Source organism: Notolepis coatsorum, assembly GCF_963971535.1.
Source record: "Notolepis coatsorum genome assembly, chromosome: 10".
NCBI classification, from domain to species: Eukaryota; Metazoa; Chordata; class Actinopteri; order Aulopiformes; family Paralepididae; genus Notolepis; species Notolepis coatsorum.
Window position 1 is genome coordinate 102,628,974 of NC_140174.1, and position 19,168 is coordinate 102,648,141.

The following is a 19,168-nucleotide window of genomic DNA, read 5'->3' on the forward strand; positions in this document are numbered from 1 at the left end:
TGGTATGGTATAGCTGTAGTGGTATGGTATAGCTGTAGTGGTATAGTATGGTATAGCTGTAGTGGTATGGTATGGTATAGCTGTAGTGGTATGGTATAGCTGTAGTGGTATGGTATAGCTGTAGTGGTATAGTATGGTATAGCTGTAGTGGTATGGTATAGCTGTAGTGGTATGGTATAGCTGTAGTGGTATGGTATAGCTGTAGTGGTATAGTATGGTATAGCTGTAGTGGTATGGTATGGTATAGCTGTAGTGGTATGGTATAGATGTAGTGGTATAGTATGGTATAGCTGTAGTGGTATGGTATAGCTGTAGTGGTATGGTATAGCTGTAGTGGTATGGTATAGCTGTAGTGGTATGGTATAGCTGTAGTGGTATAGTATAGCTGTAGTGGTATAGTATAGCTGTAGTGGTATGGTATAGCTGTAGTGGTATGGTATAGCTGTAGTGGTATGGTATAGCTGTAGTGGTATAGTATAGTGGTATGGTATAGTGGTATGGTATAGCTGTAGTGGTATGGTATAGCTGTAGTGGTATGGTATAGCTGTAGTGGTATGGTATAGCTGTAGTGGTATGGTATAGATGTAGTGGTATGGTATAGATGTAGTGGTATGGTATAGCTGTAGTGGTATGGTATAGATGTAGTGGTATGGTATAGCTGTAGTGGTATGGTATAGCTGTAGTGGTATGGTATAGCTGTAGTGGTATGGTATGGTATAGCTGTAGTGGTATAGTATGGTATAGCTGTAGTGGTATGGTATGGTATAGCTGTAGTGGTATGGTATAGATGTAGTGGTATAGTATGGTATAGCTGTAGTGGTATGGTATAGCTGTAGTGGTATAGTATGGTATAGCTGTAGTGGTATGGTATAGTGGTATGGTATAGATGTAGTGGTATAGTATAGTGGTATGGTATAGTGGTATGGTATAGCTGTAGTGGTATGGTATAGCTGTAGTGGTATGGTATAGCTGTAGTGGTATGGTATAGCTGTAGTGGTATGGTATAGATGTAGTGGTATGGTATAGATGTAGTGGTATGGTATAGCTGTAGTGGTATGGTATAGATGTAGTGGTATGGTATAGCTGTAGTGGTATGGTATAGATGTAGTGGTATGGTATAGCTGTAGTGGTATGGTATAGATGTAGTGGTATGGTATAGCTGTAGTGGTATGGTATAGATGTAGTGGTATGGTATAGCTGTAGTGGTATGGTATGGTATAGCTGTAGTGGTATGGTATAGCTGTAGTGGTATGGTATAGCTGTAGTGGTATGGTATAGCTGTAGTGGTATGGTATGGTATAGCTGTAGTGGTATGGTATAGCTGTAGTGGTATAGTATGGTATAGCTGTAGTGGTATGGTATAGCTGTAGTGGTATGGTATGGTATAGCTGTAGTGGTATAGTATAGCTGTAGTGGTATGGTATAGCTGTAGTGGTATGGTATGGTATAGCTGTAGTGGTATGGTATAGCTGTAGTGGTATAGTATGGTATAGCTGTAGTGGTATGGTATAGCTGTAGTGGTATGGTATGGTATAGCTGTAGTGGTATGGTATGCTATAGCTGTAGTGGTATGGTATAGCTGTAGTGGTATGGTATGGTATAGCTGTAGTGGTATGGTATAGCTGTAGTGGTATGGTATGGTATAGCTGTAGTGGTATGGTATGCTATAGCTGTAGTGGTATGGTATAGCTGTAGTGGTATGGTATAGCTGTAGTGGTATGGTATAGCTGTAGTGGTATGGTATGGTATAGCTGTAGTGGTATGGTATGCTATAGCTGTAGTGGTATGGTATAGCTGTAGTGGTATGGTATGGTATAGCTGTAGTGGTATGGTATAGCTGTAGTGGTATAGTATGGTATAGCTGTAGTGGTATGGTATGCTATAGCTGTAGTGGTATGGTATAGCTGTAGTGGTATGGTATGGTATAGCTGTAGTGGTATGGTATAGCTGTAGTGGTATGGTATGGTATAGCTGTAGTGGTATGGTATGCTATAGCTGTAGTGGTATGGTATAGCTGTAGTGGTATGGTATGGTATAGCTGTAGTGGTATGGTATAGCTGTAGTGGTATAGTATGGTATAGCTGTAGTGGTATAGTATGGTATAGCTGTAGTGGTATGGTATAGCTGTAGTGGTATGGTATAGCTGTAGTGGTATAGTATAGTGGTATGGTATAGCTGTAGTGGTATGGTATAGCTGTAGTGGTATGGTATAGCTGTAGTGGTATGGTATGGTATATCTGTAGTGGTATGGTATAGCTGTAGTGGTATAGTATAGCTGTAGTGGTATGATATAGTATATCTGTAGTGGTATGGTATAGCTGTAGTGGTATGGTATATCTGTAGTGGTATGGTATAGCTGTAGTGGTATGGTATAGCTGTAGTGGTATGGTATAGCTGTAGTGGTATGGTATAGCTGTAGTGGTATGGTATAGCTGTAGTGGTATAGTATAGCTGTAGTGGTATGGTATAGCTGTAGTGGTATAGTATAGCTGTAGTGGTATGGTATAGCTGTAGTGGTATGGTATAGATGTAGTGGTATGGTATGGTATAGCTGTAGTGGTATGGTATAGATGTAGTGGTATGGTATGGTATAGCTGTAGTGGTATGGTATAGCTGTAGTGGTATAGTATATCTGTAGTGGTATAGTATAGATGTAGTGGTATAGTATAGCTGTAGTGGTATGGTATAGCTGTAGTGGTATAGTATAGCTGTAGTGGTATGGTATAGCTGTAGTGGTATAGTATAGCTGTAGTGGTATGGTATGGTATAGCTGTAGTGGTATGGTATAGCTGTAGTGGTATGGTATAGCTTTAGTGGTATGGTATAGCTGTAGTGGTATAGCTGTAGTGGTATGGTATAGATGTAGTGGTATAGCTGTAGTGGTATGGTATAGCTGTAGTGGTATGGTATAGCTGTAGTGGTATGGTATAGCTGTAGTGGTATGGTATGGTATAGCTGTAGTGGTATGGTATAGCTGTAGTGGTATGGTATAGCTGTAGTGGTATGGTATGGTATAGCTGTAGTGGTATGGTATAGCTGTAGTGGTATGGTATAGCTGTAGTGGTATGGTATAGCTGTAGTGGTATGGTATAGATGTAGTGGTATGGTATAGCTGTAGTGGTATGGTATAGCTGTAGTGGTATGGTATAGTATAGCTGTAGTGGTATGGTATAGATGTAGTGGTATGGTATAGTATAGCTGTAGTGGTATGGTATAGCTGTAGTGGTATGGTATGGTATAGCTGTAGTGGTATGGTATGCTATAGCTGTAGTGGTATGGTATAGCTGTAGTGGTATGGTATGGTATAGCTGTAGTGGTATGGTATAGCTGTAGTGGTATAGTATGGTATAGCTGTAGTGGTATGGTATGCTATAGCTGTAGTGGTATGGTATAGCTGTAGTGGTATGGTATGGTATAGCTGTAGTGGTATGGTATAGCTGTAGTGGTATGGTATGGTATAGCTGTAGTGGTATGGTATGCTATAGCTGTAGTGGTATGGTATAGCTGTAGTGGTATGGTATGGTATAGCTGTAGTGGTATGGTATAGCTGTAGTGGTATAGTATGGTATAGCTGTAGTGGTATAGTATGGTATAGCTGTAGTGGTATGGTATAGCTGTAGTGGTATGGTATAGCTGTAGTGGTATAGTATAGTGGTATGGTATAGCTGTAGTGGTATGGTATAGCTGTAGTGGTATGGTATAGCTGTAGTGGTATGGTATGGTATATCTGTAGTGGTATGGTATAGCTGTAGTGGTATAGTATAGCTGTAGTGGTATGATATAGTATATCTGTAGTGGTATGGTATAGCTGTAGTGGTATGGTATATCTGTAGTGGTATGGTATAGCTGTAGTGGTATGGTATAGCTGTAGTGGTATGGTATAGCTGTAGTGGTATGGTATAGCTGTAGTGGTATGGTATAGCTGTAGTGGTATAGTATAGCTGTAGTGGTATGGTATAGCTGTAGTGGTATAGTATAGCTGTAGTGGTATGGTATAGCTGTAGTGGTATGGTATAGATGTAGTGGTATGGTATGGTATAGCTGTAGTGGTATGGTATAGATGTAGTGGTATGGTATGGTATAGCTGTAGTGGTATGGTATAGCTGTAGTGGTATAGTATATCTGTAGTGGTATAGTATAGATGTAGTGGTATAGTATAGCTGTAGTGGTATGGTATAGCTGTAGTGGTATAGTATAGCTGTAGTGGTATGGTATAGCTGTAGTGGTATAGTATAGCTGTAGTGGTATGGTATGGTATAGCTGTAGTGGTATGGTATAGCTGTAGTGGTATGGTATAGCTTTAGTGGTATGGTATAGCTGTAGTGGTATAGCTGTAGTGGTATGGTATAGATGTAGTGGTATAGCTGTAGTGGTATGGTATAGCTGTAGTGGTATGGTATAGCTGTAGTGGTATGGTATAGCTGTAGTGGTATGGTATGGTATAGCTGTAGTGGTATGGTATAGCTGTAGTGGTATGGTATAGCTGTAGTGGTATGGTATGGTATAGCTGTAGTGGTATGGTATAGCTGTAGTGGTATGGTATAGCTGTAGTGGTATGGTATAGCTGTAGTGGTATGGTATAGATGTAGTGGTATGGTATAGCTGTAGTGGTATGGTATAGCTGTAGTGGTATGGTATAGTATAGCTGTAGTGGTATGGTATAGATGTAGTGGTATGGTATAGTATAGCTGTAGTGGTATGGTATAGCTGTAGTGGTATGGTATAGCTGTAGTGGTATGGTATAGCTGTAGTGGTATGGTATGGTATAGCTGTAGTGGTATGGTATAGCTGTAGTGGTATGGTATAGCTGTAGTGGTATGGTATGGTATAGCTGTAGTGGTATGGTATAGTATAGCTGTAGTGGTATGGTATAGCTGTAGTGGTATGGTATAGCTGTAGTGGTATAGTATAGCTGTAGTGGTATGGTATAGCTGTAGTGGTATGGTATAGCTGTAGTGGTATGGTATAGTATATCTGTAGTGGTATAGTATATCTGTAGTGGTATGGTATAGTATATCTGTAGTGGTATGGTATAGATGTAGTGGTATGGTATAGCTGTAGTGGTATGGTATAGTATATCTGTAGTGGTATAGTATATCTGTAGTGGTATGGTATAGTATATCTGTAGTGGTATAGTATATCTGTAGTGGTATGGTATAGTATATCTGTAGTGGTATGGTATAGCTGTAGTGGTATGGTATAGTATATCTGTAGTGGTATAGTATATCTGTAGTGGTATGGTATAGTATATCTGTAGTGGTATAGTATAGCTGTAGTGGTATGGTATAGTATATCTGTAGTGGTATGGTATAGTATAGCTGTAGTGGTATGGTATAGTATATCTGTAGTGGTATGGTATAGCTGTAGTGGTATGGTATAGCTGTAGTGGTATAGTATATCTGTAGTGGTATGGTATAGTATATCTGTAGTGGTATGGTATAGTATAGCTGTAGTGGTATGGTATAGTATATCTGTAGTGGTATGGTATAGCTGTAGTGGTATGGTATATCTGTAGTGGTATGGTATAGCTGTAGTGGTATGGTATAGCTGTAGTGGTATGGTATAGTATATCTGTAGTGGTATGGTATATCTGTAGTGGTATGGTATAGCTGTAGTGGTATGGTATATCTGTAGTGGTATGGTATAGCTGTAGTGGTATGGTATAGTATATCTGTAGTGGTATGGTATATCTGTAGTGGTATGGTCACGCTCATCCCTGTATTCTGAGTTCAGCATGCAGATACTTATGAATGATGTAGAGGCTCTCCACCAGTGGGAGCCGGCAGCGATGGCGGGGGCAGGACAGGGTTTTCACTGAGCGAGATCACGGATCAGCGGAGACGGTGTGTGTTGTTATCATCTCTACTCACTCATATCGTAGAACTGTTGCCAGAAGGCCTCCATCCAGCGGTGCGTCTCCTCTCTGCTGTCTGCGGCCAGCGTGTGTGTGACCTCCTCCCCTCCGTACTGGTTGGTGATGCCGATGCTCTGGGCCTTACTGTGGGGGTCCTTCTCCGACGCTCGTATCCTAGTCTCCTGGAGCACAGGATCACACATAGACGTAAGACCGGGGATATGGTAAAGTGACAAGAGCATAAATCAAAAGTGGGAACATCGATATGTTTGTCATGGTTTATGAACAAAGATGCGATTTGTAATGCGTGATGTATTGCAGTGTCTTTCAATCTTCTTATTCACTGCGATTTCTTTATTTTTTATTCTCCATTATGACGTCGTATCGACTTGAAACAACCCAATCCCTTAGTCTTTTATTGTATAGAAAACCGCTTACTTTCATGTCCATTAACGTTTCCCCTCAAGCCATTCTGAAGAAGGTGTGTTCACACCGAAACGTCATGATTTCAGGCTGCCAATACATTTAAAAAACCTGGAGTGCGTGCCTGGACTTGTTTCCCTATTTTTTATGTATGGTATCAGAGGTTACAGCACCCAGTGTCAAGTCTAGTGAGGTGAGCACGTTCTACTACTTTTTTCCCTCAGAGAGACGGCAACACCCATTTCATTATGCAGAACGTCCTACACTTATATCCTCCTGTAACCAGTAGGTGGCAGTAGCGTTCCATCCACCCATCCGCAGTCTAAAAACCATAGGTAGCCCCTTGTGCCTCACACATTCCTACTCCTACTCCAAACCCCCCCCCCCCCCCCAGCAAGGCTAATCCGTCAGCTGACTAACAGTGGATCATACGGATCTGATGTGATCTGGTCCACTCAGCCTCTGAATCAGCCCGTAGTTTAACAGACGCCAGAGTGAGTCACGGTGGAAAGAGTGAAGAGGCCCCCGTAGGGATCGACACACGGGAGAGAACAGACACAGGAAGTAAGAAGATCAAGGAGCCTGGCTGGCTGGACGTGTGCAACAGGGAAAAAGAGAAATATGACATCTGGTTGGACCGTGAAGAACACGCGTCGCTCCGGCGTTACGGAGCGAGCCCGGAGCGGAGGAGGCGGCAGAGATGATGGAACGTGACCTGATTTGGAAGTTCAAGTTCAAGTTCAAGTTCTTTAATAGTTGTCATACAGAAGTACAGAATACTTTCATACAAAATGCTTCTTACTGTTACGCTCCAGAGACTGTGCTAGACAAGATAGTATCAAATAACATAATAACATAATATAGCATGAATTTAGAAGAAGAATGAGGTCACAGTTGTTCGGTATAGACATATGTACAATGTTCTGAGTTACCATATAATATACAATACACAATACTATGCAGTGTACTAATGTACAGTACTATCTAGTGCAAAGCAGAAATGGGATGAGGTACAATTTTAGGTACAATTTACAGTAAGGTGTACGAGTTGTAGTGCAATCCTTCATCCATAAATATAAAGTGTGGGGAGTGGGTGCTACAGTGTGTTTGTTTAAAGTGGGTGTGTGCTATAAAGTGTGTGTAGTGGGTGCTACAGTGTGTTTGTTTAAAGTGAGTGTGTGCGTGTGGATGTGTGTGCTATGTGTGTTTGGTGGTTGTTGTTGTGTAGTGTTCATTCATTGTTCGTTTAGCAGCCTGATGGCCTGGGGATAGAAGCTACTTCTGAGTCTTTCTGTGCTCGCCTTGAGACTCCTGTGTCGCTTGCCTGACGGCAGCAGTTCAAAGAGGCAGTTGTTCGGGTGGCTCGAGTCCTTAATAATTCTCTTAGCCTTCCCCTTGCAACGCTTGTTGTAAATGTTCTGGAGGGTGGGGAGCCCCCCTCCAATTGTGCGTTCGGCTGAACGTGTCACTCTTTGTAGTCTGCTTTGGTCTTTTGCAGTGCTATTCCCAAACCAGGAGGTGATGTTGCCGGTCAAGATGCTCTCTATTGTACATGAGTAGAAGTTCTTAAGGATCTTCTGGCTGACTTGGAACTTCCTTAGGCGCCTGAGGAAGTAGAGGCGTTGTCGTGCCTTCTTCACCACACTGTTAATGTGTATGGTCCATTTCAAGTCCTCGGATATGTGGGCTCCGAGGTACTTGAAGCTGTTGACTCTCTCAACCGGTGCCCCGTCGATGCTGAGGGGGCTGTAGTCCTTGACCCCCGACCTCCTGAAGTCCACAATCATCTCCTTTGTTTTGCTGACGTTCAGGGAGAGGCTGTTTTCCTGGCACCATCCCGCCAGGACCTTGACCTCTTCCAGGTAGGCCCTCTCGTCGTTGGCAGAGATCAGGCCCACCACCACTGTGTCGTCAGCAAATTTGACGATTGTATTGCTACTCCGCTGAGCCACACAGTCGTGTGTGTACAGGGAGTAGAGGAGGGGACTCAGAACACAGCCCTGGGGGGCCCCTATGTTGAGGGTGATGGACGAGGAGGTGCAGTTGCCTGCTCTCACCACCTGGGGTCTGCCAGTCAGGAAGTCCAAGACCCACTGGCAGAGGTCATAGCCCAAGCCCAGGTCCCTGAGCTTGGCTATGAGTATGGAGGGGACTATGGTATTGAATGCCGAGCTGTAGTCGATGAATAGCATTCTCACATAGTTCCCCTGCCTCTTGTCCAGGTGTGATGCTGCTGTGTGCAGCACATGGGATATGGCGTCCTCCGTGGACCTGTTGGGGCGGTATGCAAATTGCAGGGGGTCCATGTTGATGGGGAGGGAGGAGCAGATGTAGCCCTTTACTAGCTTCTCAAAGCACTTCATGGCTATGGAGGTGAGAGCTACAGGGCGGTAGTCGTTGAGGCAAGCAGGCTTGGATTTTTTGGGTACAGGGATAATAGTGGACTTCTTCAGGCAGGTGGGGATGACAGCCTGTTCTAAGGACAGGTTAAATATGTCAGTGAATACTGGGGCCAGTTGGTCGGCACAGACTTTTAGGACGCGGCCGGGGATGCCGTCCGGACCTGCTGCCTTCCTGATATTCACTTTTTTAAAGGTCCGCCTCACCTCATGCTCTGTTACCCTGAACACTGCGCCTCCATCAGCAGCCGACCCCCCCCCCCCCATTGCCGAGGCTTGTGAGCTGGTGTTGTTATTACCAGCATCAAACCTCGCATAGAAGGTATTGAGGTCGTTTGCTAAGGAGATGTCATTGTTCAGTTTGAGGGAGGCGCCTTTGTAGTCTGTCATCGTTTTGAGCCCCTGCCACATAGCTCTAGAGTCAGCTTGTCAGGAACCGGATCGGAACCTTTCAAAATGCAACACGTGTGTTCTGAGCAGCTAAAGAACACAGCTCTACAGATGCTGTTATGTCAATACATTGTAACTCCAATGTGAGTGCTTTACATGTCTCGACTTGAACTGGAAGTCGACATGGTCCTCGTAACCTATTGATAATGTTTTTTTTTTAAAAGGAAACCTTTAAAGAAACACCCGGCCCAACATTTTGGGGAAATTAGCTTACCGTATTCTCCAGAGAGAGACAAGAAGATAGATACCAGTTTCCTCTCTGCGTTCAGTAGAAAGCTATCTGGTTGCACATTAGCCTAGCTTAGCACAATGAATGGAAGCGGACATGACCAGTTAGCCTAGGCATTGTCCAACTTACACCTCTCCTGAACCGGTCATGTCCGCTTCCATTCATTGTGCTAAGCTAGGTTAACATGCAGCCAGATAGCTTTCTACTGAACGCACAGAGAGGAAACTGGTATCTATCTTCTTGTCTCTCTCTGGAGAAGACGGTAAACCAATTTCCCAAAATGTTGGCGTGTTCCTTTAACTGGTTTTCCAATATTTCCATATTTATGAAAACTGAAAAACGGGGATGGCTCTCTTGTTGGCTCCCACTCCCAGCCGCCTCCTCCAACTCTTCATTTTCCAAAAATATCCCCCTAGGGCCGATGACGCCATTTTGAACTCGACACAATGAAGACTTTGAAAAAAACAGAAATATCCATGCGGCTATTTCCATTCCCAGTCCATGATGCTGACATTTGTACGTTTGCCCCGTGGCTCCACTAAATTAAGAGATGGAGATGTTGTTTCTGCATCCCGTTGCCAAGGTTTCTTATCTGAAAGCGGCGAACAAGCTTTGAAAAACGGCAACACAAAGTCTTCTTGGTGTTTGGAGACAAAGGGTGTCTCTGTTGTCCTGACCTTGTTGACGGCGATGGTAAGAGCCGGCTGAACGTTGGCCTCCGCGTCTTCCTGCTTCTGGTAACAGAAGAGGTTTGTTCCCTTCAGGACAGCGTACACTTTTGTCCAACCCTGAGGGTCTCCTCCCAACTGCTGTGAGACAGAAAGGGATGAGGGACGAGGAGAGAGATGGAGAGACAGAGAGAGAGAGAGAGAGAGAGAGAGAGAGAGAGAGAATGGAGAGAATGGAGAGAATGGAGAGAATGGAGAGAATGAAAATACTGCAGTCGGAACGGAGCCATATCCCACCGCTGTCCATTTCTCTCTCCCTCCCATCTCTCTCACACACACACACACACACCTACACTCTTGAAGACACAATTATTGAAAATACTATGCATGTTGGCACATGCACGCACACACACACACACATTTGAAGACACAATTATTGAAAAGACAATATGCATGTTGGCGCACACACACACAAACACACACAGTTGAAGACACACACACACACTTGAAGACACAATTATTGAAAATACTATGCATGTTGGCATACGCACGCACACACACACATTTGAAGACACAATTATTGAAAAGACTGCATGTTGGCACATGTACACGCTCACACACACACACACACACACACACACACACACACACACACGGGTAGGTGTGCCAAAGAGTTCTACTATATTAGGTATGTGCCCTGCGCACACACACATACCTTGACCTTTAAGCACCCGCTCATCATCTGCTGGGTCATGCAGTGGGGCTGGGCAGCCAGGCGACAGCAGACACTTCCGTACAGAGGCAGCCAATAGGAACACTCCTCTACAGGGAGAGGGAGGGAGAGGAGAAAAGTAAGCGATGGAATGAGAGAGACCGACACAGAGGAGCGCAGAATAAACACACATAGCCATACACACATGGCTACAGAACATTCTGAACCGACGCGCGCGCACACACACACACACGCGCGCACACTCCTACACCCCCCTGTTACACAGCGTCATGTGGGTGTTAAAGGCTGGCAGCTGGAGAAAATGTCATGAAGTACAGCCATGAAACTTTACTGCCGCCTGAAGGGGCCAATGAATCAAACACTAGGGCCAGTCTGTCTGAGTGTCTGGCCCCTTGTTAGCCTGCATCATTACACCGTTTACACAGCAGTCCCCTCTCTACAACACCACTGTTTTACTGTGACCTTGACAATGGCTGTCTGTTACTGAACATGGTAGAGAGAGAGAGAGAGAGAGAGAGAGAGAGAGAGACAGAGACAGAGACAGAGACAGAGACAGAGAGAGAGAGAGAGAGAGAGAGAGAGAGAGAGAGAGAGAGAGAGAGAGAGAGAGAGAGAGAGAGAGAGAGAGAGAGAGAGAGAGAGGAGAGGAGAGGGAGTAGGCGAGTAAATATATGGTTTAACCCCAAAAAAATTGATACAAAAGGTTTTTCAATGGATTCTGGTAGTATTGGGCGTGCTAAATAACATACTAAAAGTCGACCAAAATCGACCCCTCCGAAAGCCGTCATTTCCAAGATGGCGCCCCAGATGGCGCCGGGGCGATTAAAATGGCTATATCTCAAATTAAGAAAATGGTGCAAAGGATTTCTCAACTGATTCTGGTACCTCTGGGCATGCTCACTAACATACTAAAAATCTAGGAAAATACACCTTCCAGAAAGGCTTCATTTTCAAGATGGCGTCCAAAATTGCGGCTGGCCAAGCTTAAATGGCTATATATATGTCAATATAAAAATTATATAAATGATTTTGTCATTTGATTCTGGTACCCCAAGTACCCCTAGACATACTTAGGAACATACTAAAGTTTTAGGGAAATACACCTTCCGAAGAGGCTTAATTTTCAAAATGGTGTCCAAAATGACGACTGGGAGCTTAGAATGCCTGTATCTCAAATGGGAAAACATTTCTAAAGGATTTATAAACTGATTCTGGCACCTCTATACATTAATAACGAGCAAAATATCTAGCTAAATATATCTGCTAGGAATGCATCATTTGCATCATCAAAATGGCTGCCTGTAGCTTATTTTGGCTAAAATTAAAATTGGTTATTATATTCAACCTAGAAAGCTGGCTTTGGTGTTGAACACAAAATAAATGACCCACTTATTGTGGTCTTTAGGTCTACTCATCATCATCTTCAGGATCCTCTGGGAGAAACTTGTTATGTGGATTGTCACATTCATGAAGTTGACATGGTCCACAGACAGTAGTACAAGGTAGTCCATATTTTCTGCATGAGCAGCGAAGTGTCTTGCAGGCAGTGGTACAGTTACAATGAATGACCTTCAAGAGACTGTCTGGAGCAGCATTCATTGTTGACATGAGTGGGACAAATCTATTGTCCTGCAGGTTCCAGCCCCAGTCTAGAGCATCTATACCATCATCTGTTCCCATCCAGACCATGACCTGGTAGTATGCTCTACGACAGTGGAATTTGGTAGCAGATTCAGTTGGTGGTAGACGTTCAGGCGTTACCGTTGATGAAGCTGAGACAACCTTCTTGCTGAAAATGTTACATCTCATTTTTGCAAGCGAATCTGTGCACTTTCCACCAAAAAAGACAGCCATTGCTTGGCACCCAAGGTCATCGATCACATCTGTTGTCTGGTTTGGTACAGTGAATGCATTGGCACAAGCCTGAAGGACAGGATCCCCTTTTACAAGTTTTTGGAATGCTGTCTTTTTGCCAACTCCGAAGATCCGGGAAGTTGTGTCACAGCCAGTCACAGCATGGATGAACAGCAACTGAGAACACACATCCTGTCCGAGTACTTCTTTCAAATGGTTTATGGCGTACACTTTAAAACTGCCATCAGCTTTCGACTTGTCTGATCTGAAATAAAGGCCCTTGCTATCTCTCTGTGCATAGTAAAGAAGTAAGACGAGGAGATCAGTATCTTCTCCAATCAGCGTCGTGGTGTGAGGAAGAGATGATCCCACTGCGGCCCTTACTATGTCTACATCAGCATCTCCAAGTGAATTGACCACAGTGCAATCCCGTTCTTTCAGTTCATCACTTATCATGTGGATCAGTTTCTGTTTATTCAGATCTCTTGACAGGAACTCCTCCTTCTTACCTGAGAACTCTGTCTCAGCAGTGAAGTTGACAATGGGATGAATATTGTTTCCTCTTCTTTGATGTGTGTTGTCTTTAATGGATGGCCCATCCTCATAGCCATCAAACACAATGGTTGTAGCTGAGCCATAATGTTGGATGGTGAAGTCTGCATATGACTGTGCAATTTTACCATAGCTTTGTCCGTGCTTCCATTGTATTCGGTGAAGGAGTGAACCACCATCAAGAACATAATGCTCCGTTTCTGGTACAGAATCTAGGATTGCATCACTTGCATGATCACAGATCGCGTGCGCTAGTTGTGGTTTATCAGCTTTGCGGAAGACGTTTCCGGCTTCAAAGAGGGCAGGAGGGAAAGGACTGAGTTCGTAACGCATAACCTCCTCCAATGACAGCTCTCCAGTTTGGGAGACAATAAGGAAACGTTGAAAAAGAAGTGCAGAATCAATGATTCGATCAGGAGCAACCTTGATAGACGATTTTTGTCCAAGGGTTATGGCTTTATCCTTTCTACTAAATGAAAATGTGAATGCCGGCTGTCCGATCATTTTGTGCATGATGTTGCGTCCAACAGTCATAATCATGCACGTTCACTCCATCCTCAGCGACAACACCTGTAACAACATTCCTTAAAGAAGAGTCTGGAGAGAAAGGTGAACATATAGCAAGTTTTGAAGTGATCTTCTCCAGGTCAGCAGCATCCCTTTTCATCCTTGCCTCTGTTGAATCCTTGTGCTGTTCTGATGTTGTGTATGTCTGGTTTGAGAACTCCTGCATTGCGGTGTTATACTCTGATTGTTACGAAGGATCAGATTAAACCGAGTATATATATTTATTTGTTGATATATATTGAATAGTATTTGTATATCGTTTGATATCCCTTGTATATTCCTTGTACATATACACGGAATATCCCTTTAGCCTACTATAGCCCAGAATAGTTCATTCTCCTATTGGACAAAGGACCAGGCGCCAGGGGACCAGCCCCCGGAGTCAAGTTCAAAGTTACCGACAAGACATGTCTGTACTTGCCCCGGCCCTGCCCAGGGATACGGCGACAGAAATGAGATACGATGTGCGGTGAAGTATGGCCTGTTTGGCCCCAGAATAGCATTGAGACCGCGTGCGAATTAATAACTGAATTGTCAGAGTTTGGCACTGTACCGTCGAGTGCGACGTATTTCTATTAAGTTAATAATAGTCTATTGTGTATGGTGCATCGTGCGGTTAGAGTTCTAAAGTGACCAGCATCTCCAACGCTTCCTCGTGTTAGCTAGATTCTTATCCAGGCTGGGCCGACCACATGGCGCTTTCATCCGAGGAGATCTAGGCGAGGACCGAATGGACATGTACACTGGATTACCTACCCGACGACTGCTTAGCCCTTTGCGGCTGGAATATATATTTGCTTTGGTACTGTGATTTGTGGAGCGGATAATCGCCGACGCCTGTGAGTGTTGGATTTACCCCCGAGAGGAGTCAAGGTCGAGTCGGCGCTCAGAGAGCCTGAGGCCGCCTAGTTTTCTTCTTCACTGTGGAGCTACAGCCTACAAGAGAACCAAGCTGTATTCGTCTGCGGATCAAGAGTCTATCGCACTGTCTTCTGTACTCGAAGTCTCCCTAGATATCGTTGACCAGACGTTCTACTACCGACAGCTCTCCTACCCCCCCTGCCGGCTTACAACCGGGAGGACCCCTTCCAGTATATCCCGCTATATCATTAAGTGTACCATAGATATAATTCCCTAAGAGCCAGGTTGTATACTTGCCTCCTGCGTAACCAGAGAATGGACATTCAGTGTTGATTTGCCTACGAATACTCATTTGCCTTACAAGTGCAATCAAATGTAATATAAGTATCATATGTACCTTTTGCTCCATTAAATACTTGATTAATACCTTTGACTGGAACCGATTTCATTGTGGGAAGTGTTCATCATATTCATATATTGTGTACTGTATGGCCAGTAGTTAAAGTACATAAAGCGGTAGTGGTTTAATGATACCATACTTATCAATACAGTCAGGGAATTGTACCCCTCAGTTACACTGATGTTATGCCCTTTGACATTGTCCAAAGGGATCTCTGATTGTCGGTCATTCCACTTCCATGTGTCATCCCTCCTGTAGTCTTCAATGACCTCATCAATGTTGTTTCGATTACAAGATCTGAGCTGAGGCCTGCCCATGATTGGCTGCTGCGACGGATAACATGAAAACCCTTTTCAAATTGTCTGAAGACATCTGGGTGGTTGATGTGAAGCTGACTCATCTCTTGGACATAAAAGTGTGCCGATTTCAAGTAATTGTAATGCCCAGCCGCAGCGAATATCGGCATGCATTCAGAAACAGCGTGTAGGTGCAAAAGCCAGGAACATGTGCGATCTGCTGTTATCAGTGACCTAGCAACTTCTAACATGTGTTGGTAATTTAGCCACAACTGACTAGTTTTGGATCTAGCACACAGTTCCATCTTCCTTTTTCCCAGCTCTTCATTTATTGTAATGAGGGTCTCTGATGTGAACACTGTTTCCAATGGCATTTCACCCTTAACTATTGAGGTATACATTGCTTCAGACTGTTCAACCATTGCTGCAAATTCATGACTATCATCTACCATTTCTGATATTATCATGCGGTTAAGACATTTGTCAACCAGAAGATGGCCACGGAATGCTCTCTGAACTGATTTGCCTGTCATCATATGGGCTACTGAGTTCTCCCCATAGACTACCCCTAGAATGTCCTTAAGTCCTGTACCGTCCATCAGTGTACCAATTGCTCCTAGCAAATTCATAAATGTGTGAAATCCTCCTATAGGAGCAGGACAAAGGACTTGAGGTGAATGCACTGTGGTGAATCTAGGATTATCTCTGCTGCTTTCCAATATAGGGGTTGGTCAAATGTAACTACTGGGGCAAGGTGGTGTTTGGATGCCAGACCACAAATGAACTCCAGTGTTGACAGAATGCATGTTTTGTCTCCGGAGTACATGTCTATCATTGGTAACTATCTCACTGAAGACTGCCCTGGATGTTCATCTCCCTTATGAATAATGTGCATCATCCCCTGCCAACCAGGTGCAGGCTGTTTGAAATTGAACGATAACTCCCAAAGCAGATCAACCATCTTGTTACATTCTGCAAGTCTTGGAAGTTCTTTAAATGTGGTGTCTCTGCAAAAGTGTTTGGCAAAGTGATAATCTATTATCACAACTTTTGACCTCTGCACAAGATTCAGTTCATTAATTCTGAACCTCGGAATCCTTTGGTCTGTCTTCTGTCCTGGTGTCAAGGCAGCTATCATGCCCATCCCATGAAATGTCCCTTTCCCATCAATTGTTAGAATATTATGATCTACATTGTCTGCAGCAAATAAGACGTCGTGTTCAACACATCAATATCCTTACCAAGCATGTTTGGTGCAGTACAATTTGCAGCATTCATTTCAAACCTCTGCAGTTCAGAATAGGAAGAGCAGAATCCCATCTTATTCAGCATATCTACAATGAACCGAGACCGGTTTAAGTGGTGCATTTGCACTGCTAGGCCAATTTGCAAAGGGGCAAGGACAGCTCGTATAGTCATTTTAAGCTCCTGGGCGCCAGTTTGGACGCCATCTTGAAAATGATGCCTTTCCGGAAGGTGTATTTTCCTAGATTTTTAGTATGTTCACAAGCATGTCTAGAGGTACCAGAATCAAGTGAAAAATCATAGTTATATATTTTTTTCTATTGAGATATATAGCCATTTTAAGCTTGGTCTGCCGCCATTTTGGACGCCATCTTGAAAATTAAGCCTTTCTGGAAGGTGTATTTTCCTAGATTTTTAGTATGTTAGTGAACATGCCCAGAGGTACCAGAATCAGTTGAGAAATCCTTTGCACCATATTCTCAATTTGAGATATAGCCATTTTAATATCTCCACCGCCATCTGGGACGCCATCTTGGAAATGGCGGCTTTCGGGGGGGTCGATTTTGGTCGACTTTTAGTATGTTATTTAGCACGCCCAATACTATCGGAATCCATCGAAAAACCTTTTGTATCAATTTTTTTTGGGTTAAGTGCTTTTTTTTCATAGATTGACTCGCCTAGAGGGGGAGAGAGAGAGAGGAGAGAGGAGTGCAGGTGGGGTTGAAAGGAATGACAAGGAATGACAATGAGGAGAGGAGCCGGAGGCATACGGAGGAGGATAAGGGAGTGTAGGAGGAATAGAGAGGCAGACAGAGGGCAGGTTTGTCAGCACGGAGTCAGATAACGAGGCACGCGCTTTGTGGAAGCTGCCACTCACCGTTGCCAGAGATGGTGAGGTCATGTGTTCTGAAGCTGTCCTGGACGTGAGACAGTGACAGGGTGGTATGGGCCAAGAGGTGGTACTTAGGTCCCCTGTTAGCACACAAGAGTGGAGATAGGAACATATTAGAGCTGTGTGTGTGAGTGTGTGTGCCTATTCAAGTTCATGTACGATGAAGATATATTACATCTTACATTTATCAATAATTGTACCCGTACACATGTATCCCCACTTGACCATGTTTCCATCTCATCAGTATTCGTACACACTACAATATTCAAGTTAATGTTCAAGCTCCACAACGGTGGAACGAACGCCCGGCCAGTCAGGACAGCCGAAACCCGGACAATTTTCCGCCGCTGACTAAAGACACACCTCTTCAAACAATATCTGAATAAAATTTTTATAATAAATACTAACCCACTTTTTACTATTATGTACCCAAATACTATGCTACTATTCCCTATACCTATCATGCTAATATGTCTATACTACTACTATGCAGTCTCAAGGCGAGCACAGAAAGACTCAGAAGAAGCTTCTATCCCCAGGCCATCAGGCTGCTAAACGAACAATGAATGAACACTACACAACAACAACCACCAAACGCACATAGCACACACATCCACACGCACACACTCACTTAAACAAACACACTGTAGCACCCACTCCACACACTTTATAGCACACACCCACTTTAAACAAACACACTGTAGCACCCACTCCCCACACTTTATATTTATTGATGAAGGATTGCACTACAACTCGTACACCTTACTGTAAATTGTACCTAAATTGTACCTCATCCCATTTCTGCTTTGCACTAGATAGTACTGTACATTAGTACACTGCATAGTATTGTATATTATATGGTAACTCAGAACATTGTACATATGTCTATACCGAACACTGTGACCTCTTTTTCTTCTTCTAAATTACATGCTATACTATGTTTGATACTATCTTGTCTTGCACAGTCTCTGGAGCGTAACAGTAAGAAGCATTTTGTATGAAAGTATTCTGTACTTCTGTATGACAACTATTAAAGAAACTTGAAACTTGAAACACTCATTACTATTTGACGAACAATGCCACTGACCCTTAGCTGCCAGAGATGTACCCTTCCTGGTGACTTGTTTATAAGTCAATTTATAAGTCGCTTTGGATAAAAGCGTCAGCCAAATGACAAAATTGTAAATGTAATCATGAAACTCCATGCATCTGTTTAGTCGATCCCTATCCGTCTACTGCTACAATTACCCTCCTGCATGGACAGCTTTAGTGTAATTACAGAAGTGTTTCCACCCTGCCAAGGGCAGGACATTCTGGGGGAGGGGGGTTGTATACAAGCTAGTTAGTAGAATGAAATCAAACTCATCTGGAGGGCGACTCACGGCACAGAGGGAGCGGGCAGCAGGAGTGGGGCTCCGCCTCCGTTGCTGATGGGACTACACGCTCCAGGCTCCATGGTCGCACGCAGCTTCTTCCCCGCCGAGCGGCCTAGCGAGGAGCTCAGCTTGCTGGCCAGTTTCCTAGGCGTGCTCCCCGCCGAGTAGTCGTCCTCCGAACAGCAGCTGTACAGCTCCAGACGCAGCTCGAAGCCCGGGCCGGCCTCGCCGCTGCAACACGGATGCGTACACGGTTATACGGTGCCAGTACGGCGCTAGCAGCACAGTCCCAGTCGTAGCGGTGCCGTGGACATGCTTTTTTTCTATCTGGATACAGATTTGTATTTTCATTTAGGGATAACAACAAAG

The 19,168-nt window shown here is 43.9% G+C and overlaps 1 protein-coding gene across 2 annotated transcripts in view; it reads right to left on the bottom strand.

Annotated features, from left to right (window-relative positions):
• The window catches only part of rtkna (rhotekin a), a 166,525-nt gene that overhangs the window by 11,972 nt on the left and 135,385 nt on the right, over positions 1-19,168 (bottom strand). For both annotated transcript variants that reach the window (XM_084323528.1, XM_084323529.1), the window contains exons 5-9: positions 18,806-19,030; positions 17,409-17,503; positions 10,739-10,845; positions 10,033-10,164; positions 5,871-6,036 (exon numbers count right to left, since the gene is read on the bottom strand). In XM_084323528.1, coding sequence (XP_084179654.1) covers positions 5,871-6,036; positions 10,033-10,164; positions 10,739-10,845; positions 17,409-17,503; positions 18,806-19,030 — 725 coding nt within the window. The remainder of the gene's footprint in view (positions 1-5,870; positions 6,037-10,032; positions 10,165-10,738; positions 10,846-17,408; positions 17,504-18,805; positions 19,031-19,168) is intronic.